This window comes from Tyto alba, unplaced genomic scaffold (genome assembly GCF_018691265.1).
Source record: "Tyto alba isolate M040663 unplaced genomic scaffold, T.alba_DEE_v4.0 Super-Scaffold_14, whole genome shotgun sequence".
Lineage (NCBI taxonomy): Eukaryota > Metazoa > Chordata > Aves > Strigiformes > Tytonidae > Tyto > Tyto alba.
The window spans coordinates 44,050,972-44,075,640 of record NW_024881276.1 but is presented as its reverse complement, the minus strand read 5'-3'; the positions used below and the strand labels follow the sequence as shown (position 1 = coordinate 44,075,640).

Here is a 24,669-nt window from a genome sequence, read left to right as displayed (position 1 = left end):
CGAGAGAGGAGGAGGAGGAGGAGGGGAAGGATGCAGAGAGCAGAGTGACCGCTGCGGAGGATCCGAGTGGAGGAAAGGGCACGGGCTTGCTGACTGAGGGTGCAGAAATGATAGTGAGTATCGGCAGTCGTAGATGCTGTTTCTTGCCTCAAATGGGTCTCAGGCAGGGTCTGTCCTCCATCATCCTGCAAACTCTCCAGGCAAAATACAAAAGGTTGTCCTCCAGAAGGTAGTAGTTGCTGCTCCTTCCTCCTCACGCCTGCTCTTCCTGACACTGGGTATGGATCGTGTTCCCCAGATGGATGCACTTCTCTCTGGGTGGTAGATCACAGCCCCCCTGAGCCCCTCTGGCGATGCTTAGCCTGGGGCACTGGGGACTCCTTACTCCTCTCTCCCTTTCTCATGAGCCGTTTGCAGGGAATGTGCTGTACTACTTTTGATAAGCCCGAGAAAGGGAGTAAACACAAATCTTCCCCTAGCAGCAAATATGAAATACCCTTTTTTTTTTTTTTTTTTTTTTTTTTAAAAATTCCCCCCACCCCCGCTCTCTAGTTCTAGCCAGCCCTTTCAGAATTTTTCTCCTGACCTCAGTTTCAGGTATAGGTTTTGTGAAATGAGATAGGAGAAGTGTGGTGGGAAGGCAGGGCCCCAGCCAGCTTTTTAGATACCCTGAATAAAGGTAAGAACATGCCTGTTCCCTTTCATTCCTGTGCACAAGTGGAATCAGGTTTTCTCTTGCTGCCATAGGAGGCCACGATGAAAGCTGTGCAACTTAAACTGCTGTTTGTGCATATTCTTCCCTAACTGTTGAGGGTTTGAGGTTCTTAAGGTGATTTAGTTTCTGATAAGGAGTTTTATATCATCTATTAAAAAACCCCAATGGTTAAACAGCCTCAGTGACAGAGGAAAGTACATGGCTGTGTTTATACCAAATTACTGATGCTGCAGAGCTTAAAGGAACTTCTAAGATAACACAAATAACCACTGCAGCTGTAGTTCCAACGCAGCGTATCTTACCTGTGTGGGGACAAGGCATGCACAGTAACTTTCCACTGAGGCCGCACTGTGAACTTGCAGCTCTGCAAAGTGGCCACTAAGGTTCAGCAAATTTTTACTAGTTGCTGAAAGCGGTGTATGTGGGGGACATGAGAGAAATGTAGTCAAGAAAAAGCCTGCTCTTCCGTGATGGAAACAACAAGGGGTGGCTGAAAAAAATGGTGATACCATCCTGAACCTGACCACTGAGACCTTGCAGTAGATGCTCGGAATGGAAGGTGCTTTTAAATGGTGCTTTGTAGGCAGACGGTTGGGAGCCAGGAGTTTGGGTCGTGGGAGCATCTGGTTCCATCTGTTGTCCTTCTTTGGACTGGCTGTCTGCCCTTAGGAAGTCATTTCATCCTCCTCTGCCTCATTCCCCATCTGTAATACTGGGGTGATCACATAGGCCTCCTCTGTCAGATGGGTTTAAGCCTTGCGGATACACAGCAGCACCTCACGCCCAGGTGCTGGCGTGGTGGCAGAACCCGTGGGGTGCTGCGTGCGGAGGTCGGTCGGGGCTGCAGCGGGGGCTGTGGTCTGGCTGCCACAGGGTGTCTGACTGCCCGGGGTGTGAGGAAGGGTGTTTACCAACGCTGTGACGGTGGATGGCACCTCTCTCTCGTTAGCCTTGCTAACACGCGAGATGCTGGTTTCCTCCTGACTCTCCCGAGTGGGACAGAGGGGTTGGGCCTCATGTATTGTCTTGGTAGAAATGCGGTGAAAAGCCACAGCTTGCCTCCAGTCCCCCGGTGCTCAGGTGCATTACGCAGAACATCCCCTGCCTGCCTTGTTGAGATCTTACACCCCAGAAATTCTCAGAAATTCAGTGACACAGCACCTTAGCCACTACCCTTCCCAGCTGACAGCGGGAGCCATGGGCTGTGAACGTTTAGAAACAGGGACAGCCTTGTGCCTGTACTTTCCCCTGCTGTGGAAAAGGCCCGCTCACTGCTAGCGTGGTCACAGCTCCCCGCTGCAGCTGCCTGGCGTTTCCTGCGTGAGCGTGGCGCCTTGGCAGCAGAGCTGAGCACGGTTGGGACGGGGGGTGAGCCCCGTCCTGCTGCCCTGTGGCCCCCATGCCCCGAGGAGCGGCCCACCTGGGTCTGCCGTTGCTTTTCAGCCCCGATGTGGGGCTGGGTCACCCAGGCGAGAGGGAGGGTGCTGCCTGGTCAGAGAGGAGGGTGTCCCACCATACCAGCTAGCCAAAACCTTGCCGTCTTGCCATGGCAAGGGCCTCAGCTCCTGTTTTCTGCTCCCCCCCTTGCTGTCCTCACAGCTTGCTAGCTGGAAGGGCTAGATGAGTTGATGCATTGAATTGTCTGTCTGTAGGAACAGACGGACACCATGTTTACAGGTGGAAAAGAAGAAAAATAAGTCTGCGAGAGAGAACATCTGGGGCTGATGATGTGGTATTATGGACATCAATTCTCTTCAAATAATCAGCTGAGGACTATTCTGCATGTGTCACAGTTTGAAAGCTTCCATTTACCTTTTTTTTAGAGAAGGATAAAAATGTTTCTGCAGACAGCCGTTTCAATGCTGACAGGGTGTGTCACTATTTTTGGAATATTTCCACTGCGCACAGGCAAAGCAGTGCTCTCAGTTTGCATGTAACAACCTCCAAGCCACTGAGTCAGCATCCCCACGAAACCCTTGGCCAAAGCTTTATTTTGCAGTCATGACCCTCATATTTGCACTGCTTCATTTAAGCTGGCCTTCTTCCTTTCTTGGCTCTGCACGAGGCAGAAGTGAAGAGGAGGTGGTGTGTGGCCTTCGTCAGGCAAATGGCTGAAATTGTGTGTGGAAGCCAGCAGTTCCTCGGCGTTTCACAGTGCAGGGCAACTCCCCCTGCCAGGGCTGACTTTGCTTCTTCCTCACTCCAGCCACTGCCCACCGTTCCCCCAGTCCTGCTAAAAGCTACAGTAAAGGGGAAGGGAACGCGCCGTTGGGAAACCCTCAGTACTGTCCAGGGCAATCCAGATGGAGCCCAGCTGTTCGTCTTTCAGGCGAGGATGCAAACCCCGGAGAGCTCCCAAGAATAAGGTTAGTCTTATCCAAAGCTTCCTCTCCACATGAGATTACCCATCTGCCATTCCAGTCCAGACCACATTTGCTCTTCTCACAAGCTCTGCCCCACCAAAGGCCTGTCTTTGTGAGAGGTTTAAAGGTATGAATTTACAATACTTTTGTCATCTTTCACGGTGAAGGTCTCGGGTGGTGGTGAGTGCAGGGCGTCTGACTCTGTTTCAGGGCAGAGTATCCCATGCAAATGCCATTTGACATGAACTAACCTTCATGGCAGAGGAACTGGTGCAAATTAGCAGATGGGCTACAAATACACACTGGCTTTCTTGAGAAGAACATGCTAAGTGTACTTGTACTCTTCCTTTTCTAGTGCATCTAATAACATTCTCTTTTTTTTGTTGTTTTTTGATAAGCCTCAGGCATGAATGTTTATTGGCTCATCACTAAGTTGAAGACTTTGAGATGGGAACAGCTGCATATTGTCTCTTGAGATGTTGCCTTCAGATGTGTGGGAGTCTGTCACCTTTACATGGAAATGTAAGTATAATACATTCCCTGTGAGGAAACTGCTTAACGTATTACAAAGAACAGAAGAGTAAAAGAGAGAGCAAGCAACAAAAGCAAATGTATATGACTACAGCACTTTGTGGTTTCTGCAGTGGAAACAATGCCACAGAGATAGCAGTGGCTGCAAAGAAACACCCCATTGTCATGGCTGCACTCGGTCCTCTGCTCTGCTGTGTGTCAGAAGATGGAGATGCCTAGCCCTGCAGTGGGCTAAACGGAGGCCAAGCGTCCTTAGCCGTGGGCTGACAGGCCTGACTGAAGACAGGTCCAGCACCACCGTACTGGGAGACATCCCCTTTTCTGTCGGTGCCCCGGTTCTCCGGCTGGCTTGTGTTCAGCCCAGCAGCGTTACTTCCTGTGTGACGGGTAGGAGAGAGGACGTCTGCAAGCGAGCAGAGGGGCGTGAGGGCATGGGGACCTGCAGGCCTGGCCGACCTGGCCTCGTCCTGCCCGGCACAGCGCGGGTCGGCGTTTGGGCTGTGGCAGCACACAGCCGCGAGCAGCAGCTCTCGCCGTGCCTGTCCTGCCCCTCGAGGGGCATTGCTGGTCGGTGCGGGGGGACTGCTCTGCCAGCGGCCGTAGCTGTTCCCAGGACATGCACCCCACGCCACACGCTGGCCCCCAGAGCTGCCCTGGGGCAACATCCCAAAGCTGCTGTGCTTTCCAGAGATACCCTCAGACACCCTTTCCTTCGCGCCTTCCCTTGGGGCTGTCCTCGGAGGGAACCAGAGGCATCAGTGCAGGGTCTTCCAGTGCTTCTCTCCCGGTAACAGCCAGAAAATACCTTCCTTCTTCTAAAATGGGGATCGAAGCCCAGTCAGGACTGCAGCACAACACTGTCTTGCTCCTCAAGAGAGGGATGGTAAAGCTGCAGGGTACATTGCCATTTCCCCATTTTTCATCTGTCAGGAAGGCTGAGGTTAGAGACATGGGCTGCTTTCTCCTTGTCTAGCTGGGTCTGATGGTGTGGGGGGTTTCTGACGCTGTTTAAAAAAGGGGCCACTTGGTGCGACGGACCATGCACATGCCAGGATCTCATGGCTCATCCTTGCTGCAGGTGGGTGGTGTGCCCCTTTGCTGGCTCGGCTGTGCTTTTGTTACATAAGTTGATTTTATGCACACACACACACAATTGCTCAGAAGTACAAGGGCCTGGTGTCACTTCTGTGGTGCACAGTGGACATCAGCTATTGAGCACTTAACACTCCAGTGCCTTCACTGCTCACAGCAAACTCATTTTTGAACAGACCTTTTATGTCTTTTAGGGGAGTGGCTTCTTGCTCCTGTCTACTTGTTGCTTTAGCAGGAGAAGGGATGTCATATTTGATGCTCTGTAACTGGTCTGATGGAGCACAGGGGCTTCTAGTTTGAGTCACTTCAGCTGTGATTTTACAAGAGCACGGGCATCTGGGCACGCCAAACTTGATTAACTGAAAGTAGAGACCTTCATTATGAATACAGGGCATCCTTTTAAGCCTTGTTCTGCTGCTGTGGAGCTTTACCTCTCTCCCATCTCTTGCCTTCACCCCCCCCCCCCCCCACATCCTCTCCCTTTGTATTTCATGTGTACCAATCCCTGCAGTGCAGTGCCAAGCGAGAGGCCGGCACCGAGCAGGCTCTGTGTGTGCGCGGAGCGGAAGGACGGTCCCTGCCCCAGCGCGCTGGCAATCCGAGCGTGCCGACAAACAGCCAAAGCCCAGGGGTACGCTGGAAGCAGGCGGTGGCTTTGAGGGGTGTTGCCTTGAGGGAGAAGTGAGACGAGGTCGAGCAGAGCGTGGGCAGTGGTTTCAGCATTCCCGGGGCCCTCCCTCCCCTCTGCTTTATGGACCCAGCAAAAAAAAAAAAACCCAAAAAAACCAACAAATGCAGGAGAGATTGGGGTTGCTGCCTTTGCCCAAATCCCTGTAGGCTCTTAGGCTGGAGGCAGATGTGTCTAAGCATACAGACCTCTGCATCCCTGCCAGCGTGGCCGGGGAGAGAGGTGCCCGCAGCCGCCCAGGGTCGGTGCTGCCGGCACAGTCTGCTTGGCTGGGGAGACGCCTGGGCACGGCAGCCCCTGCCCTCGGCTTGTTTGTCTCTGCAGAGGGTAAAGATCAAGCACAGAAATGCCATCTTGCCGGCTTTGCTTCCTCTCTCCTTTTATATGTGCCTCCTTTGTGCATTCTTTGTACAGAAACAATAACGAGAAGGAGGAAGAAAAGCTAGGCTTTCCCGCGATGTACAGGGGCAGCAATACTGGGACCTGAGCACGTTTTACCTCAGATAACTTTTTCTACTTTTCTGCAAAAAAGGCTAGTTTTTACCAGCTTTAGTACCAGCTAAAAATGAGTTAGCTGGAGAAGGGGAGGTGTCTTACAAGATCTTCCTATAACTTCAAGGAAGGAAAATCATGTAAATGATTGTACATCTCCTGTGCCATAGCTTTTCTTCTCTGTCCTTTCTTGGTCTACCTCTGCGATAAAAAGCTGGAAGATTTCAGTGGCTGCTGTAGCAGAGGGATTGTGTTGGGCATGATATGATTCAAAATCCTTGCCACCCCATCTATTTCATGTCGGAATAAAGATTTTTATTAGCTTTTCACTTGGTTTTGGACCTAACTCCCCTGCCTCCTCCCAGCTTCTTTTTTCACCATCTTTCCCACACCGACCAGCTTCAGGGCTGGTTTCTGGCTAGACCCAAGGCAGTGTTTTCATCCCCTTTCCCGCCCATCCCTCTTTCACAGGTTGCTCGAATGGCAGCGCCTCATAGATCAGATGTTGATGTCAGGCTGATCCTGACGGTTTCCAAGGGAAGTGTGTCTCCTTTTTGCATGTTGCCCAATAGCCGTTGGCTACCTGCTCTTCCCTGGGGGACCTGGGCTTGCTGTCCCCCCCGCTGCTGCTGAGGCTATAGGGGAGCAGAAGGATTCTCATCACCCCCCACCTCTAAAACCGTATCTGTCCCACTAGGATGGGGGCATGTGGATGCCGGAGTTGAACTCATTGTGTGAACATTAAAAAAGGACAAGGGCCTCAGCTGGCCCTCCAGCTGGGTAGCCAGACCTCGGGGGCATTCCTGCATTTTAGTGTGTGTTTTCCTTGTCACTGAACGTTGTCCCCACCGTGATAAATCACCTCACTGAGCGGTATTTCTGCCCGTGGTTTTTGTGCCTGTGCTAGAAACGAGAAGTGCTAGGGTGAGCGCTGGAGGAGGGGAGGAGGGCATGGGGGCTGTACTGACACGTCCCACGACTGCTTGCTCACAGCAAAAAAAATCCTTTCGTCTGCCAGGAGCCACCATTAGACAAGGCAACACTGGATGGTTTTGACCCTGAAAATGAATTTTAGGAGGATTTTCCTAGTCAAGTGCTTGCTTCTTTTATTTGCCAGTGTAAAATGTGAGTTTTTCTTACCCTTTTTTCTCTTTTGGGCTAGCATTGTTAAAATTGTGTTTTAAACCATTTACAACTTGCTGGGATGTTACTGATAAGAAACTAATTCCACTTTCCCAATGAGTGAAGACCTCTGGGCTATTGCTATTATTATTCGATTTAATTTTCAGCTGGGGGGAGGGCAGGACCTGAGTTTCCTATTCCAGTTATAATAATAAGCTGTAAACAGTTTTGGTTTTAAGTTAATGAGCCTTAATTTGACACATGTATAATGAGAAATGTCAGCATGCAGTTTTCTCTCTGCCCTCGAGGTAGCTTGTATTACATTAGAGATCCAGTTCATGGTGCATTATCGCATGTAATTTCCTTTTCTTATCAAAGATGAGCAAATCTTTTGAAAGTGCAAATTATATTCTTCCATAAATATTAACAGAAAGAGTGATATATCTCAATGTTTTCAGTGGAGTTGAAGAAGTCTAAGATGGGAAAACAGCATGCAAATACATAAATCTTTTATGTTTTGCGTATTATTGCTCTCATTATTTTTTAAAATATTAATCTAAAAACTTAATTAAGGTGTTAATTCATAGATTTGAGCAGGTTATGAGAGATGGAGACAATACAATCATGCATAGATTTTTTTCTCTCTGTTCATTCCACTATAGATTGTAAATATGGCTGTTTAATGCTTTTCTTTTCCTCCAGAACAAAATTAATAGGTAAACAAGGGATTTTTATTTTGTTTGTACATGATATATAGAACATCTTCCCCAGCAGAAATGAAGATTATTGCCTTGAATGGAAAACTTGTTTCAAAGACTTCCTTACTTCTCTGAAGTCACTATGGGAGCTTTTCCTTTTAGCTCTTGTGACTGCAAGTGAGCTCTACGCTGCCAGTTTGGATCTTTCTGCCCCTTACAGGGCATTTCAGCTGGCATTAGCAGAAATGCTGTTTCATTAGCTAAACAGATTTTTTAGTATCATATGTATGGAATACTCAGCTTTCCATTAGCAAGACTATGGAGATCAGATAAACATCCAGAGATGTGTCTAGGTGGTCTGTCCATAGAGATGCCATTGAATTACCCTTGAAAACTTGGATTATTTTTTTCCTTTACTTCCAGAGAGAAAAAATAAATTATAGTATCTGTTATGCAAATAAATCCTATTACTAGCTCTAAATACCTGTGCATGACTGAGCAGAAACAAGAATCAGAATTCAAATATTTGGGTATAATCCATAGTGTCATCTGTGTGGAGGATAGCTGCTTGCAAGACTGTTTGGGTGTTAGCTAGTTTTCAGAATATTTCATTAGATACATCAAATATCTTGTAAGAAATGCAACAGTGAAGTAACAGCCTCTCCTTAGACTAGGGGTGAATTGCCGGAAGCACTTCAGCAATAGTTTTATTGTTGCAGAGGCGCACTATTTTAGTTCTCTGATTATCTCTAACATTGTTAGCTTCATGAAATAGCAACTGGATTTCAGCTTCCCTTCTGTGATGTAGTTTATTATTGTCCTAGATATACTAGGAATGAAGGACTGTAGCAAAAATGTGCATAAACATAGTTTTTCTCTCTGTGGAGAAAAAGTGCTTAAAATATATAAAATTAGAGCAGAATCAGCTCCATCTGGTGATGTGAAGAGAAATCCCCTCCTGCCAGTCGGCTCTATCCTGTAAATTGAAAAGGAATGAACGTAAGAAAATGACAAATGAGATAAGCTGTGGCTCTGAGCGCACATTGGGGTATCAGTGAGCTTATCCCACCCGACAGTTGTGAGCACTTTTCTACCTCCTCCTGCAAATTTTCCACCTGCCACGGGAGTGGAGACAGTACTTCACTTGAAGTGACCTCCTGACAAACGTTGCACTCCGAAGCCCCAGTTCACCAGAGACGGGCCTTGCGAAGGTGTGAAGCAGCCTGGAGGGGAGCGGACACGCCACCCAGGCACAGCCCGAAGAGTGCATCATCTCCACTGGTAGCAACGTGATTGATGTTCAGCAGCCTTGGCTTTCCTGAGCACCCCCTTCAGCAGCCACATGCTAAGCGCTGCCCAGTCCTGGTAGCACATTTAGGAAGCACCGACTCTTACCTGTTCTGGAGGGGGGACCTGTCATCAAAGGAGACCTGCAAAGAGAAAAGATTTTTTTGGCCTTTGCTTATCTCCTAATGTCTCCAGTGCCCAATCGGTCCAGAGGATGTGGTTAGCTGTTTGTTTCTCCCTGCCTTACTTGCCCCATCATGATCTTGTGCTAGAAAAATCAAGTGGATATATTTCAGTGGGGTCGGGTGCCCAGGATGGGTGAGGAGGGGGCAATGCAAGCTGGCAGCACTGGGTCTTCCTCCAGTTCAGTGCCTTGCATTCATGCACTGCTTGACATGGGCTACTGTTATTATTAGTAGTAGTAGTAGTAGTAGTAGTATTGCCATCACTGTTATTGCTGAACTGATCCTATTTTCCAGGGCCACTACCAGTTTGTGTTCTTGTCGTTTGCAGTGATGGGTGCTCTGGGTACCAGCCTGTGCCACGTGTGAAACACACCAAATTGACCTTATTTTCAGGAAGGGTTAAGTTTAGGGATAAGTTCACAGGCAGACATGAATCTCGGCATCAAAAATCACTCCAAATAAGTCAGCCAGAGTATAAAGCCAGCTTTTGAAAGATGGACTCTTAGCTTCCTTGCCTCTCAGAATTAAGTTTGGCGCTGACGTTTATCTAATGAACGATCAAGAGGCACCTAGGCTTAGGCAACTCGGGGGGGGGGGCATAGCAAGTGACAACCTTTTTGGTCACTGCTGTGGCTGCCGACTGCGGCAGCGGGGGCTGCTGGAGGCACACTGACAGGCTGGTTGTCCTTCCTTTTACAGGCTCTGTCACCAAATGGATTTACGCGGCCGTAAATGAGTCGGTTCTTCTCAGTACCCCCACTGCTGGGAGCATATATGATGCAACATGGGTGAGAGACAGGAAAAAGTTGCTTCAGATAAAAGATAAGAAAGTTACGTACTATGTGAGGAAGGAACAGTGCAGGTGTAAGGTATTCATGAACGGGAGTCTGCAAATAGAGCAGGTGGTGAAACAGGACAGTGGACAGTACAGGGTGACTGTTTATCACCAGGATGGAAAATTGCACACAGAAGAAGAGACAGAGTTCATCGTTCAGGGTGAGTTTTTGCTCTTCCCATACCATTCCCAGCATAGCTGAGTATTCACGCTCTCTCCTACGACCTTTTCTACTCGTTGCTCCCCTCTCTGTTTTGGGGAGACTTTTGCGAGATGTACATCTTGCCTCCTGCCACCACCAGCAGCCTGCCTCTCTTCTCCCTTCTCTTGCTCCTGTAGATGCCCTCCAGTCCCCTGCTTCTTCCTGGCCCCCAGGTTTCCATGTGTGCCCAAGCAAGCAGCCATGAGCGTGTCCGTCCGTGTTGGCAGGGGGGTGGGTGCGGACGGCCCTACCGCGGCACCGCACGTGGTGCCGGGACCCCTCGGGCCCTGAGCCAGGGCAGCTCCGGGCAAATTGGGATGTGGTCCTGGCAGCACCCTGCTTCCAGAAACCTCTGGCAACCTCCGCGAGGTACGCCTGCGGCTGGCACGCTCTGCGCTTCTGGCACTTCTGTTTTGTGGGCCCTGAGTGACGGCTTTCGGTCTCTCGTGACTGCCCCAGCAAGGTGAGCACCTCGTGTTGCATCCGCCAACCTCCTGAGGAGAGCTCAGGAGCCCGAGTAGTGTGAAATGCCTGCATTTAGGCAATGTGATCCCACTCCATTTTTGCTCTAACATAAAATATAGCCAGCAGTCACCTCCCCTGAGTTACACCACAACAGGAGTTGAATTTGCAGGGGAAGAAGACTCCTGCGTAACGCCACACAACAAATATGAAGACTGTGCTGTTCAAAGCACACTTAAGCACATGCCTGGGGACCTCTGCTGCATGGGTTCAAAGCAGGAAGGCAGCCTTCATTCCTGTGCTGTATCTTGTCCTGACAGATCAGAGCGGTAGCAGCCCGAAGCTTCTGGGATTCAGTAGGGAAGGTGGGGGTGGTTGTTGTGCTCCTTTATGGCTGGTGCCACCTCTCCAGGCCGCTAAGTGTGGGGGTTTTTTCCCATCAAAAGGATGATTTTGCTCTGTCCTTTTTCAGCCAGCATGCACAGCTCTGCCAACATCTTGAGTTTGAGGGCACCAGCTGGCACAACAGAAATGGTGCTTTTATAAGGCAGCAACAACAGCTGGAATGGCTTTAGCAGGGTTACCGTGTGGTGGGAGGCCCTGCGGCTAACAGGCTGCTGAGCAGTAAGGGCATCTCACTACTTTGTGAATTATTATTGCAAACTGTCTACAGATTCACAAAGTCATCAGGGTCTGATGCTACTTACTCATGCTTTAAGCCACTGAGCTGTCATTGGGGTGTCCTGGGTTCAATTTCAGTTTAAGGTTCCAACCTAGCTATGTACTGCATCATTTCACCTACCATGTAGCAGAGAGGTTGCCTTGCCTCCGACACACGGTTATGGAAGTAAAGTCCTTTAGTAACTGTTAGGTTCCAGAGTCATTTGTCAGACAGATTATACTTTGTTACTAGGGTTGGACAAACAGTTGTTCCAAAAAATAATATCATCACACAACTACATCACCAGGACTTGTACTCCAGTGTTTGACACTGGGGTGTTCCCCCCCGTGATAGGTTACAGCTTGCAGAAGAAGAGTGGGCTTAATGAGGAAGGGGTGACTGCAGATGTCACAGTGTGAAACTAGACTGAATTTCCTACAAGCAGACCTTACTGGCTTTGAATTTTATACTCTCTATAACTTACACTGCCTATAACTAGAGGTGGCCCTGGCATTTTTTTGTTTACCTGGTCTAAAAGGTAGAAATTACGTTTTTTCCATCTGATGTCCCTGCTAGTTGCCCCTAGTTGAGGAAAGCCCCGCAGGCTTTTCTGGCTCTTTCAGTGCCACCCATGATAGAGAATCTGGAACTGAAATGTAGCTAGCTGTTTGCAGGACATCAGACAGAAATCAGTTCTCTCTGTCATAACCTCATTGAGAGCTAAGAGGTGTCTGGTTTGTGTTTTCTATTCTGTTTTGATGGGTTTTCGTGCTGTGGCTGTTGTGCTAGCTGGGTGCTGTTGGTAATACATAAAGCATTATAAGTAGCTGTTTGTCCTGCCTTGGAGGAAATCTCTCCTGATGGGCACCAGCAGATCAGAGCCAACTTCATTTGCACCAAAAGATTGGGGCCAGAGTTAGAGGGGGCTGTGGCTCTGAGTCCCTCTCATCTGGCACCTCTCCCAAAAGCACAGCTTCCTCCCCTGGCCTGGCTGGGTGTGAGCCAGGCTCAGCCTGAAAGTCGCCCAGCCCTGGTGGTGCCGCTCTGCTTTGCTAGGCCAACTATGTAGGCTAATATACTACATTTTCTTTATCATTGCCACGTTACTTCTGTAGTAGAGGTCTAATTTGCTCTTCATTCTTCTCTGCTCTCATTCACTGGTGTTACTCGCTTATTGGGGGCCAATTCTCTGTTCTTTTTAATAATGGAGGTTTCCGAAAGCAGAAACATCACAGACATGCCTGTCCCGTCTCTTCTTTTTCAGAGCCTGTCCCTCAGCCTATCCTCAATGCTGAATGCATAAATAAAACCATATCTGTCAAGTGTGAAGCGCGGCAGAAGACTAAGGACGAAACATTTATAATAGAACTGACTCAAGATAAAAGCAAAAAAATCCAAAAGAATGCAACAAGCTTAGAATTGCACACACGGTATTCTGGGATGTTCAGATGTGTTGTTAAGAACCAAGTCAGCGAAAAAGCAGCTGAAAAAGTAATTAAGTGCTCAGGTAAAAAAAAAAAAATCTATTTTTGCCAGAATCTGCTAGGGCAGACCCACAAAGCCTGACCAGTTGCACATACCTGCAGGAGGGGTCTGGGTGCCAGGAGCAGTGGTGGTTCCCGGTACGCAGTATTGTGAGCCCAGCGCCGCCGGAGTTACTGGGTTTGGGTGCTGCCGTGGTGGCTGGGATGCGAGTGCATTCCCCAGCCTCGCCGCACCTCCACCCTCCCCACCCTGGCGCTGCCTGCCCCACTGCCACCCCTGCCACATCCCTGCTCTGACAGCCGGGCGCAGTGGGGTGTGAGGGGGGCCACGCTCCTCCTCTTCTCCTGCGGCCAAAAGCGTCTTCCCCTGTGCCCAGTGAGTCTTGGGGGTTGCTGGAAGAGGCGGGGAGGTTTTTCAGGAGTCAAGAGCCTTGTGGGTGGCAGGGAGGCCCCCGGGGCACACTGTAATGCTGCTTCCACTGGAGATGAAGTCTGCTGGGGGGAAAATGCAGCCTGCCGGTGAGATCAGGCTGGATGAAGGGTGAATGAATGAGAGAGAGATTCTTGCTCACTTCATCGTTTTCTCCCTCCCCTCCATCACTTCTGACTCTTCCAAAAGTTGCCAGAGGTATCCTGACAGACTTTTTGGTGTCAGCATCCTGACAAACCGAAGAGGCATTAACCATCACTAGTAGTAAACCAGCGAAGTAAAGGAGAAAGCAAGGGGGTGGACCTGAAAGTGTTTTAATTACACACAGCGGTCTGCAAAAGGCAGAAGGCACTTTCCCCCTCATTTTTGTCTTACTTTATTCCTTTAAAACTAACAATACTTCTCAAAGGTTGGCTTCAGTCGATCAGTCAATCAGTCCAAAGCCAAAGAGTTGACTTCAGTAAGGTAGTCTAAAACTACAAAGCTACCATGACATAAATTAACAGTTTATTTTTGGAAAATGCAGCCTAGGTTCTTCTCCTATGTATGTGAATCCATGGCATTGATTTCAAGGGATTTGCTCTTGATTTACATCTTCATGGTGGGGAAGTTAGTTGCACATTATTTTTCTTCTCTCCGTGATGGGCTTCAGCTCAGCAAACTTTTCATATAAGTGTAACTATGTGTGAATCTGCCTGGGCTCACCTTATAGTTAGCTGGAAGAAACAGGCATGGAAAGGGCAAAATACGCCTTGGTGTAACACTGGCAGCTTCAAACAGATGAGGACCACCGCATCACTGAGGCTACTTGTCTTTTTTTCCACTGGGGCAGCCCAGGCTCATGGTGGCCTTTATACTGCAGACATCTAAGCTTTGGTGTCACCGCTCTTTGCTCTCCACGTGCATGCTCAGTGAGTGTTAACGGTGGTACCAGTGGTGTGGTGTTGTCTCCTTTGGAGCTTTGTCCCCCAGGGAACCGAGGAAGGCGAACTTCTGCTGGGTTCAGCTCCACAGTGCCTGTGCTTGAGTGTGAACAAATGCCAGGACAGCCCAAGCAGGAGGTGGCAAAGAAAGGCTAGTGTCCAGAAAATCTTATCTGGCCAAAATAAGAACCACTCATATAAATTTTTGCTCACTGGGCAAACTGAACTCTTGTTTTGAGGCTATATTTGGTTATGTTCTTTTCACTATTTTTTTTAAATTTGTGTACAGCCAAAAGTTGAGGAGGAAGTACCAAAATACTATGAAGCAAACTAGTCTCAGTGTTTCCAGCTCAGTAGGAAGTACTTAAAAAGTTTATTTTTGTTAGATGCTGAGTACTGCCTGGATGCCTGTTGTCCTTAAAAGGGTCCACTGGTAGCAGGAACAGGATATTCGTGGTAATTTAAATAAGATGAGCTTGCACACATGAATGATCTGGTTTCAGTTTTCTGCAGAAACTTGAATCCATCAGGGAGCAATCAGAATTCTCCACAATGAAGACTGGCAACTTTCTGATGTGTATAGAGAAAAGGCAAAGGGTGGGCTCTCTCACTGGGGCTGTCTTTACAGCCAATGGAAGAAAATATAGAATTCTAGGTAGATGTTGTGCAAGTTATTTATTTCCCTCTAACATCCTCTTTCATTTCCTTAATTAGGCCAGCTGGACCTTTATCTCATCTTAAGCATAGCAGGAGGTGCAATCTTCTTTGTCATCTTCATGATTTTGCTTATTTATTGTATCAAGAAGAAGAAAGCAAAAAGGCTTGAAGATGATGGTAAGTGTTTAAGGGCTTTATGTTGCTATCTAGCCCCCTGAAATCTTAGAGCTTCCTGCTGAGAGCAACCCTGTGGGCAGGAGCATGTTCTCTGCCCTGGCACGAGTGAGAACCTGGTTTTGGCATATGGTGAATCTCAGTAGATTGGCTGGCATTGCCAGCCTCTGTTTCTGATATATGCTTTGAACAAAAGACTTTTTGTTCTCAAGGCCTTTTGTTTATTCATGGGGGAAGAACTGCTCCTCTAAAGGCCACCAGTTACGAGGTCAAGGCCACCAGTCATGAGCATCCGTAGGGCTAAAATATACACATCAGCAGATTTTTTTTTAATTACATTTATATGGTGTAAAATTAGGATTCTTGAAATCATTAGCCACATTTGGAAACATTGTAGATAGTGAGAAGGGGCAAGAAGGGCTCAGCCTTTCTGTGAGTTTCCTCAGACGTCTCACAGAAGTTGTCCTCTCTATAAAACGATGTCCTTAGAGGCCTATCAACACTGGAGGTCCAATTTGGGGCACTTTAAAGAGTTCAGGTTTTCAGAGTGGGTGGAGATTTCATCTGTCGTCCAAAATTCAAGCCTTTTTAAAACCATAGGAAATATTCTGCCATAGTCTTCTTTGAGAGTGGGTTCTCAGTCTTGATGCAGAGGTTGCCTTGAATTACAACCTGGATGTTGCTGCTAGTTTGGGTGGACAGAGGATACTGAGCTGCCAGTCAAGAAGTGTTGCCTGGCCCACTGGAAGGGGAGGCTAAAGCAGGACGGAGGTCGGGGAGCACCTTGGCGTTAAAGGCTTGTTTCCAAGTCCTGCCCCCACACCCTGTTTCAGGCTTCCTGTATGGTCTCAAGTAACAGCTAGTCTCTGTGTCAGTCAGTTCCTGAATTACAAAATGGGAGTAAAAGCTCCTTTGTACACCACAACAGCCTTTGTCAGGATAAAGAGAGCAATGCCTGAAGGAAACCTCAGCTGATAACCTCAAAGGTGGCACTGGTCTGGCTGACAACAAGGGTGAGCATGACTGGTCCCATGGCTGAGGGGAGTGCAACTGCACCTGAGCATGGGTAACTGGCCATGGCCCTCCTGCTTCCCCTGAAATTACGACAATGAATAGGCAAGTGTTTTCCCCGTTCTCTGGAAGAGCTCACCAGGGTGCGACCATGGGACGTCATCTCAGAAGGCTTGCCATAGCTTGTGAGCACAACACTCGTGTGAGCATAGCCATCTGAGTGTTATTTTACATTATGGCTATTCTTATTTGAGTGGGATACATTACTCCCTCAACTGTGCAGTGATAGGATGTCCTCAATTCTTGGGTCTGGATTCAGTAAGAATTAAGAAAAAGAGAAGTCTGGGAAAATAAGGACTTATAAAGAATGAGAACGGATAAACTGAAATGAGAAATAGTAAACTAAAAAAGAGGGTGACTAGCCTCTTTAAAACAGTTTGGTGTGTGCTTAAGGCCATTTCAGTGTCCCAAAAGGTAAATCCCTCAGTCCCTAAACTAAACTGACTAACATTTCAGAAATCATGAGTCAGTGATCAAAAGTCAGCTGGCATGAATTTACTACTTCTACATGTGGGGAAATTAATGCTGGCAAAATGGACCTCTGGCTTCCAGGTGCCTGGAAATCCCAGTATGAATAGTATCAGGGTGGAATTACATCTCACTTTCCCTTCAGTGGCCCCTTTCCACAAGAAGACAGAACAGCTCAGGCTAGGGGTATCCATCAGTGACCACTGGAGCCTCCCTGAAAATGTCTGTTCCCCCAACACAGAGAGGGCAGAGCTGTCCCAAATGCCCCCAGGTATCCTGACCTCAGCCAGGCAGCCAAAAAGCTTTGGGGGTTTGCCCAGGGTGCACAGGCAGAGCTGGTTTTGGTTGTTGCACTGGAGTAGCAGGGACACCTGAGCGCCACAGTGGCCTTTCACATGAGACCAATATTTGGCTTTTTCTTGCTGGGGCCAAGCACTTTTCCCTGGCTGTCCAATTTCTGCTTAGACTTGAGTACTAGCCTGACTGCCGGGTCCTTCTGTCGTTGCAGACGAGGAGCGAATGCCGCAGGCTCGCCAGGCAGACAGTGAAATGGTGGTGCGGGAGCTCCCTCGGCCGCCGTGCAATCCTGCCCCGAAGCAGCTGTGTGTGCAGCAGCGGCCGCTGCCGCAGCCCCAGGTGCAGCAGCAAGCACTGCCCCCGCGGCCCAGGCCCCGCACCCAGCAGCGGCCTCCAAACCACCCGAGACAAAGACCTTGAACGTCTGCCCTGGGGAGGACGGTGGCCTCTCTGCTCCACCATCCACTGGGAAAAGAAAGTTCCCAATCGTCAGGAACCCCTCCTGCCCAGCCTTGCGTAACGCTCAGCTATGAAACGGCAGCTTCCGTTGCACAGAATTAGAGAGAGCACCGAATGGAGATGAAGAGACCCAGTGGAGGAGATTCAAGGTGATGGGCATTCATCCCTGTGGCCATTTTTCTTCAAGTGTCTCCATGTTAGGGTATGGAGCATTGAGCCTTGAAACCTGTGTCTTTCTGTGGTTCACTTGTGTTTACCACACCTTGTTGTCTTCATGATTTTTGGGTGGATTATATCAAGAAGAAGCTAAAGCTCTCGTGAGACATGTGCCTAAGGATCTTACAGGGTTTTTGTCACGTATCTTTCCTTTCTCATGCCACACATTAGGACAGCTCTCTGGCTTCAGCATCAAATGTATGACCTCCTGGATCAAAAAATAGTTGTATGTAATTAAATGTTTGTCTGAAGTTGAAAGAATTGGTGTCATCTAATGCAGAGGAGGAAATACTGAAAGGAGATGTGAGAGCCTTGAAGAATCTCTGTGGGGAAAACACAAGTGGGAAAGGAATAAACTTCACTTTCTCTACCATGTTTAAAATAAGGAACCTTGGGCTTAAATTGCAGCAAGGGAGAGTCAGGTCAGGATTTTTTTTATTATTATTTTATAGGAAGCACCAAAATAGATTTCTGGGAAAGGGTCTCCAGCTCTGAGGGTTTCAAAGGGCAGATGAGATAACCCTCTGTGAGGCATCCTTGTCCTGCTGAGGGCCAGGGGAATGTGCTACACAGCCTCTCCAAGGACTGTTTCAGCTCAGTTTTCTGTGACTCATTGCTGGCAAATAAAGTGAAACTTTATTCTCAGCATAGGTCTGTTTGGCTATCCAGACAATTTTTTTTTTTTTTGTCATAGAAGAGGTCTGGTATCCACTGGCTCATGAAACAAGTGTTACGAACTGCCAAGCAGTCTGATTACTAGTGGCATTATCTGAATTGTCATGGTTTTCCATTGTAGGGCCTCCTGCTGATGATGAAGGACCATATCCCTTGATTCTGCTGGTAAGAACCTCATGTATAACCAGGTCATGACAGAGAACTGCTGAGAGCTCTCCCTCCCCAAGGGAGAGGTTGGACTGCAGTAATTGCGCCTGAATCACCCTCCATGTGCTGGACAAACACTGCTCGCTCCTCTGGTCCTTGGAGATGTTCATAATTGTCTCTACGGGACAGCTAAGGAGCCAAGAAAGGACAGGGCTTTTTAGAGCAATGTCTGAATGGGTACACTGGTCCATCTGGTGTAAGAGCAGCACAGGCAGAGGAGGAGAGAGCTGTGAGAGCTGCAGACTATGAGACGTCCAGCTAGCACACTGTTGCATTAGGCAGAAGGTGTAGCACCTCCTTCAGGCTTGACTATCCTACACATGCCAGGGGAGATAAAACAGCCATCCTTTGTTTCTCCTCAGAAATGTGACTATTTTTATCTTCTGGTACAAAGGCAGGGAAGTAACTTGTCAGGGAGGAGGAGGTCTCTGCTTCCTCCAGAGCTCAGTCACTTTGCTTGAACTCCGACGGCGGACACAGCCCTGGGAGCATCGCTTGCTCTTGCCTTAGCTTTCTGCAGCTTGTTTCAGGGCTTTCGCTGTTTAAAGTTGCATTTGGTAAACATTTCATTGTTTATTTTGTGACACACGCTATATCCCTGTAGTGAATGAATAAAGATAAGAGTGAGTGGAGAGGATTTTAGTTCACACCTGTGCTGGTACTTCAGTATTTGGATCTCGCTTTGATACAAAGCAGGCAAGAAAAACATTTTGGTCTCTGAGCCATGGAAGCATGGATGCAGGGGGTTTCACACCGACTCCCAGGAGGTACTGGCTGCCACCCAAGTGCTGGCAGCTGGTGGGCTCAGGTGGGTGCGGGTGGGCACAGCCACTGTGCCTGCCTGACTGCTGTGGCAGCACGCTCTGCCTGTCCTGTCTGGCCGGAGCTTTATCGGTGCCCTCTCCAGAGCAGCCGAGCTGGGACTCCTCTGTGGTTACAGGAGCAGCGATCCTTCCTGGGAGAGAGGGAGGGTGACTGGGACCCGAGGAGGATGGCGGGCTCCTCCTGGGGACCCCCTGCCACTGACTAGTGTTCTGTGTGCCGTGGGCTTAACAGAGCTGTGGGAATGCTTTGGATTCTCCTTCCCCCTGGCTGAGGCTTGGTGAGCTGCTGTCATGCCTCTGAGAAACCCTCCCGGGCTTCCCACCAGCTGCTGCCCCACGCCCTCCTCTGCCTGGGGCTGGTGCTGGTGGGGTGACACTTGCCACAGCTCCTTGCGGGGGAGCACCGGTGCATGTGTGAGGTGGTGCCAGGGTGATCTGGCCAAGCACAGAGGTATGCTTGCTCTTCTGGCAAGGAACTGCAGCACGAAGCTAAGTCATGCCCAGGATAGGAACAGGACGCAAGAAGCTTTTCTACTGTTGGTCACAAATGGGTCCAAACCTGCCCTCAAGACTGGGCTTGAGACCACCCTGTGACCCGTGGAAACCTCTGCTGTCTCATCTTAAGGCATGTGAGGGCTGAGCACATCCAAAAGCTGCCCTTGAATCCCCTTCCCGGGGAGCAGGGCTGCCAGCGGGCACCCTGAGGCCAGAGGTCACAACAGTGTGCATGAATGAAGTGTGGAGGTGTGTGTTTTAATACTGCCCTCCACTTGACTGCTGTAACCATGGGCTGAGAGAAGCACTCAGCCTCAGTCAACTCACTGACATCTCCTCTGGGTTACTAGACTCTTTTCAGCTAAATGTTTCTCTCTTACATGCCAGGAGGCTTAAAGCTAAGTAAAAAGAGCTGAATTCAGCCCTGTTGGGTGGATTTGCACCAAAACACAGACCTCTGTCAGGCAGACAAGAAAATACTGTGAGCACAGAGTACCCCCACACAATGGGAGTCTCATCAGGGCAATACTTATTTTTGATTGACGCCTTTTTTTTTGATAGTCACCATTGGTTTTGCGGTATCTCATGTTTGTTCCTGATGCGCTGAAACAGATGACACTTGTACAGTCCCAAGGTCTACTTGGTGCCTACCTGAAAACTCAGCAATTCTTCTGAATGTGTGTCATAGAGCTTTCAGATCTTGGGGTTTTAGGCTGTAGAGGATGTTTCAGTTCTGGAAAATGAGCTGACAGCAAGACCTAAGAAACAACAGGAAATGCTCAGCTCTGGTGATACTTGCTGAAACCCTGCTTGGTTCTTCTTTCGTAGATACATCTACCAATGAGTCACACAAGATGAAGTGTTTTTGCCCAGTCTTCCTAAGGAGGATGAGCTGAGCGGGCTGACGTGCTGAGCCGTGATCTGTAAGGATGCTGCTTTGTCCTCCTCAGTTGGAGAGATGCAGGGATGTTAGCAGGGATCAGTTTTGCTTGGTGATGTGCTGCAGAGCCAGTGCTGAAGGAATGGGAGGACAGTGCAGCCCTGTGATCCGGGCAGGTCTGTAGTCATGCTGCGCTCCTGCAGCGCTAGCCAGTTGTGCAGTCTGAGTAGGCACCCCAAAGAGCAATCGTTGGTTGTACACAAGATGCAAATCTTCTATCCCAGTCTTAATCTGCATGACATCAGCACTTAATCTGCATGACATCAGCAGCACTTGCTGCCCAAACCTGGCCTTTCTAGTAAAGGAGGCAAGACCTGTTTGTATCTCAGCTGGGTATCAGCCAGTCCAGAGGGAGGCTGTCTTGCCGCTGGCACACGTGGTGCTGGAGCCAGCTAGCTAATTTAATTTCAAAAGTAAAACTCTGAGCCTGTGAAAGGTCAAGTAGGAAACCATGGCTAGTTCAAATGTCTGTCTTGGGATTCTTGCCAAAATGGTGCTATGGGGAAAAGACACCGATTTTGTCCTTATTCTGCAACAAATCTTCATGCTCTAATGTGGAGATGAACCCCAGCTGGGACTGTGTTGCCTTCTCCATTCTGACAGTCAGGGCATCATCTCCTTAGCCACGCTGAAGCCTTGCAAAAGGCTTAAAAAATGCTGTGTTTGTTTTTCGGACTGTACTTCTCTGTGGGGTGTGCTACAGGCAACAGGCAAGAGCAGAGCTCAGCTAGCTGGGCAAGGTGCTCCAGCAGTGCTCCTTGCAGGTGCTGGCCTTGCAGCGAGCAGGCTGCCATGGCTGTCACCTTCTGATCCCCAAACTGGCTGATGGTCACCCTGGGCCCGTTCATGTGCTGCGTGATAATGAGGGGCTTGTTCATGTGCTGAGAGTGATAATATAAGAGGTCTGGCCTCCAGACTTTTGGATAAGATCAGTTTCTAGTGGCAATCAAGCTTGTGAAATAACCCTGCTGGGTGATCCTATCTCATGCTGTGGGAAGAATGATAAGAGTTAATTGAAGGAAAGCACATTAAGAGGCCCTGTGCCAATAAAGTGGCCTCCGGGCCTCCTCTCCCACTCTCATCTCAGAGGAGGGATGCCAAATCCAGCCTTCTCCTCACCGTCTCCTCCAGCAAAGCGCTCCTCCCCTCCCTGCAGGTGGGAGTTTACAAAAGCACCTTTTTCCCATTCTTGCAGCCCAGCTGCTGCCTTGAGCCACCAATCAGCAGAGGCTGTGGGAGCGCTTCCCTCTCTCAGGAGTGCAGCTTTAGCCTTTACTCTTGCAGAGGGTTGCTAGAGTGGCTGCTCAAGGGGCTCACCCCCAGCTAAAATTCCCCTCTGCTCTGCTGCTAGAGAGGGAGAGCTGCAGCTCCTCAGGCAGATGGTGAAGTTGCTGTCCCAGTGCAGCTGGGGCTGATTGGACATAGCTGGGCTTCAAGCACCTTCTGCCAAGAAGGAAGCCACCCCTGACGTGTCTGTGCTGAAAGACCAGGAAGGAGTCGACACTCTGACTGCCTCCCAGCTCCACTTTGGAGGGGAGTGTGGCAGTGAAAGTATGAAACTGAGCAAAATTTCTCACCCTTTGTGGGTTCTCCTGGCAGGGCAAAGGCAAACAACCCTAAGCTGGTGAGGATGCAAACCTACAGCCTCCTCACCAGAATTTCTCCTCCTTGGTGCGGGGGAGCTGTTCTCCCTCCAAGAACAGCAGGGACCCGGGGGAAGGAGCCTTCACGAAGCCTGCGGCAGAGCAGCACAACACGGCTGCTGCTCCCCTTGACCTTCTGCTGGAACCAAGAAGGTGCAAAGGGGAGCTGTGGGGAGAGAGGAGCAGACGTGTGAGGAGCTGCCCCATGTCAGGATCAATATGGGGATCTGCCAGCTACTGCCCAGGGCTTCCCAGCTGGGATTTGGGGCAGAGGAGGAGGGCGGGCACCAGCTGAGCTGGCCCAGGGAATAAGCCAGGCTCCATGCATGTAGCACACCGGACAACAGGGCAGATGGAGAGGGAAGGGCAGGCACAGAAACAGCTACTTGAGAAGATGAACTGGATGACCGGGAAGCAGGATTTGAGTCGTAACTTTCTCACACTCACAATCCTGGGTGGGGCTTCTCTTTCCATGCAGAGCTCTGTGATTTATCCTTTGGGCAGGGTTAGCATGTGTTGTGTGCCTTGCTGGGCCTCCTGTTTGCTCCTCCTTTTTTTAATCCCAGGACCAGCTGCCTCAGTTTCACCTTCTGTGACACTTCCCCAGGCAGCACTGCTGAAGTGTTACTTTTTATTCCAGCTTTCCTTTCCCACAAAACACCCACTCTGGGCAGTTTTTTTCCTCTTTGAATGACACCTCGGCACTCCATCTATGCACACGTCAGCCTAAGGGCAGCATGCCTGCCGAGAGAGGAGCGGGGACTTCCAAGGTGCTTCAGTGGCTTCAGAACATGATTCTTCTTTGTCATGATTGCCCTGGGAAGACCCCTTCCAGGTTGCTTTGCTGCTGCCAGCCTTTGCTGGTGCCATCGGGAACGATCTGTGGCTCCAAAAAGTTTGAAGAGGGGTACACCTCTTTGCTCTCTCCTGCCATGGGAAGTGCACAGCAGACGCCCCCTTTCCCGAGTCTCACTGGGCACATGGTGATCCCCATCCTCGCCGAGCCCACGGTGCTGACAAGCCCTGTTCTCCCTCCCTCAGCACATGTAAGCTGCTGCCTTGATCGAAGTACACGCAGAGGGAAGGAGAAGGAAAAGGCTAGGGCAGACAAATGACTAAGGCGATGTTGGATTCTGCCCACCTGGCTGTCAGCAGCACCGAATTCAATACGGTGCTAGTGCCTCATGTGCCTTAGTTTTAGGTGATATTGTTAGACAGTTTCTGCCTTTGGTGCCTCTGAAATGTAGTCTTTGAGATAACAGGAAGAGATAACCCCACAACAGAGGCACTATCTGCATAGTAGTGCTCATTGGTTGCATTTCCCACTCGCTTTCTCTGCCTATGTAACAACAGCAGGCAAGCATTTTGGGTTGATGCCCGGCCTCCCCCACAAATACGTGCTTTCATTTCCAGCCCTTCTGGGTGGCGTGGGGCAGGTGAGCGAGCACGGTGCAAAGGCATGCGAGTAGAGACATGCATGGCGCAGGCACTGCTGATGGCTGGCGGGGAGCAGCTCTGAAACAAAACTGTCTGCAAGGCCTCCCAAAGCTGCATTTCTACCCTTACCACTCCCTGGATGAACACCAGTGAAATGGGGACAGGCAGTAAGGCCGGTGCCTTAGGACAACTAGCCCTTGAAGAGCCCCACGCTGAGATGTAATGCCTGCTGGGATGGTCTGGGACTGCTGCTGTTAGCAGCCGGAGTCAGACAAACCCCTCTTCCTCTGTTAAAGGCAAGGGGAGCTTGCCTGTGGAGAATGGGAATGAAATAAAGGGGCGCTTATTTGCCAGCGAGTTCCTACATAAGGGTGCCCTGGTCTCCAGCTTTTCTTCCACAAAACACATGTGCACCTCACTTGCTTCCATGATGGGCTCTTCCCAAAGCCTGCTCCCATTCCCCATTTGGCTGGGTGCCCCAGAGCCCCCTGTGTTTGCTGGTGGGTCCACTGGAGGGTCCGGCTGGGCAGAAGCTCACTAAGCTTCTTGCCCCGGGAAGAGCTCTGCGCTAGGGGACTGGTGACTTGCTCTGCTCTTACTCTTGACCCCTCATCTCACACTGATGGTGTGTCCTGTCCCTCGGTGGTTCTCTCTGACCCGAGCACTAGGCAGATGGCAAACCTGGGAGAGCAAGGGCAGTCTGTAGGCTTCGGATGCTCCTGTGATGCTCCTGTTCATATTCCTGCTGGGGATGGTGTCCTGATTTCTCCTCTTGTCTGAGAAGGGATTACTTGTAGGTATCAGTTTATGCTGGCATCACTGTTTATTCCATTTCTACTTTTCTGGAGGTTTTACAGCTGTTAAACACACCACCTGAGGGAGCTGTGTCTCCGAGAATGGCTGTACAAAGCTGGGCCGTGTAAATTCCTGTACAGC

The 24,669-nt window shown here is 49.5% G+C and overlaps 1 protein-coding gene across 3 annotated transcripts; it reads left to right on the top strand.

Moving 5' to 3' along the window:
- The first annotated feature begins 48 nt into the window (after positions 1-48).
- Positions 49-19,031, top strand: CD2 (CD2 molecule). Of its 3 annotated transcripts, XM_032988200.2 has the most exons (7): positions 49-113; positions 2,922-3,081; positions 3,477-3,600; positions 9,873-10,169; positions 12,598-12,840; positions 14,885-15,004; positions 17,049-17,770. In XM_032988200.2, exons 3-7 carry the CDS (start codon positions 3,555-3,557, stop codon positions 17,255-17,257), a joined length of 915 nt encoding a protein of 304 aa, XP_032844091.1. In that variant the 5' UTR covers positions 49-113; positions 2,922-3,081; positions 3,477-3,554; the 3' UTR covers positions 17,258-17,770. The 3 variants fall into 3 exon arrangements, 2 of the variants coding, with proteins under 2 accessions (XP_032844091.1, XP_032844089.1); XR_004406438.2 differs by lacking the exons at positions 49-113; positions 2,922-3,081; positions 3,477-3,600 and adding exons at positions 6,892-7,006; positions 18,309-19,031 and having other exon boundaries at positions 17,049-17,445; XM_032988198.2 differs by lacking the exons at positions 49-113; positions 2,922-3,081; positions 3,477-3,600 and adding an exon at positions 6,892-7,006.
- Positions 19,032-24,669: the final 5,638 nt, after the last annotated feature.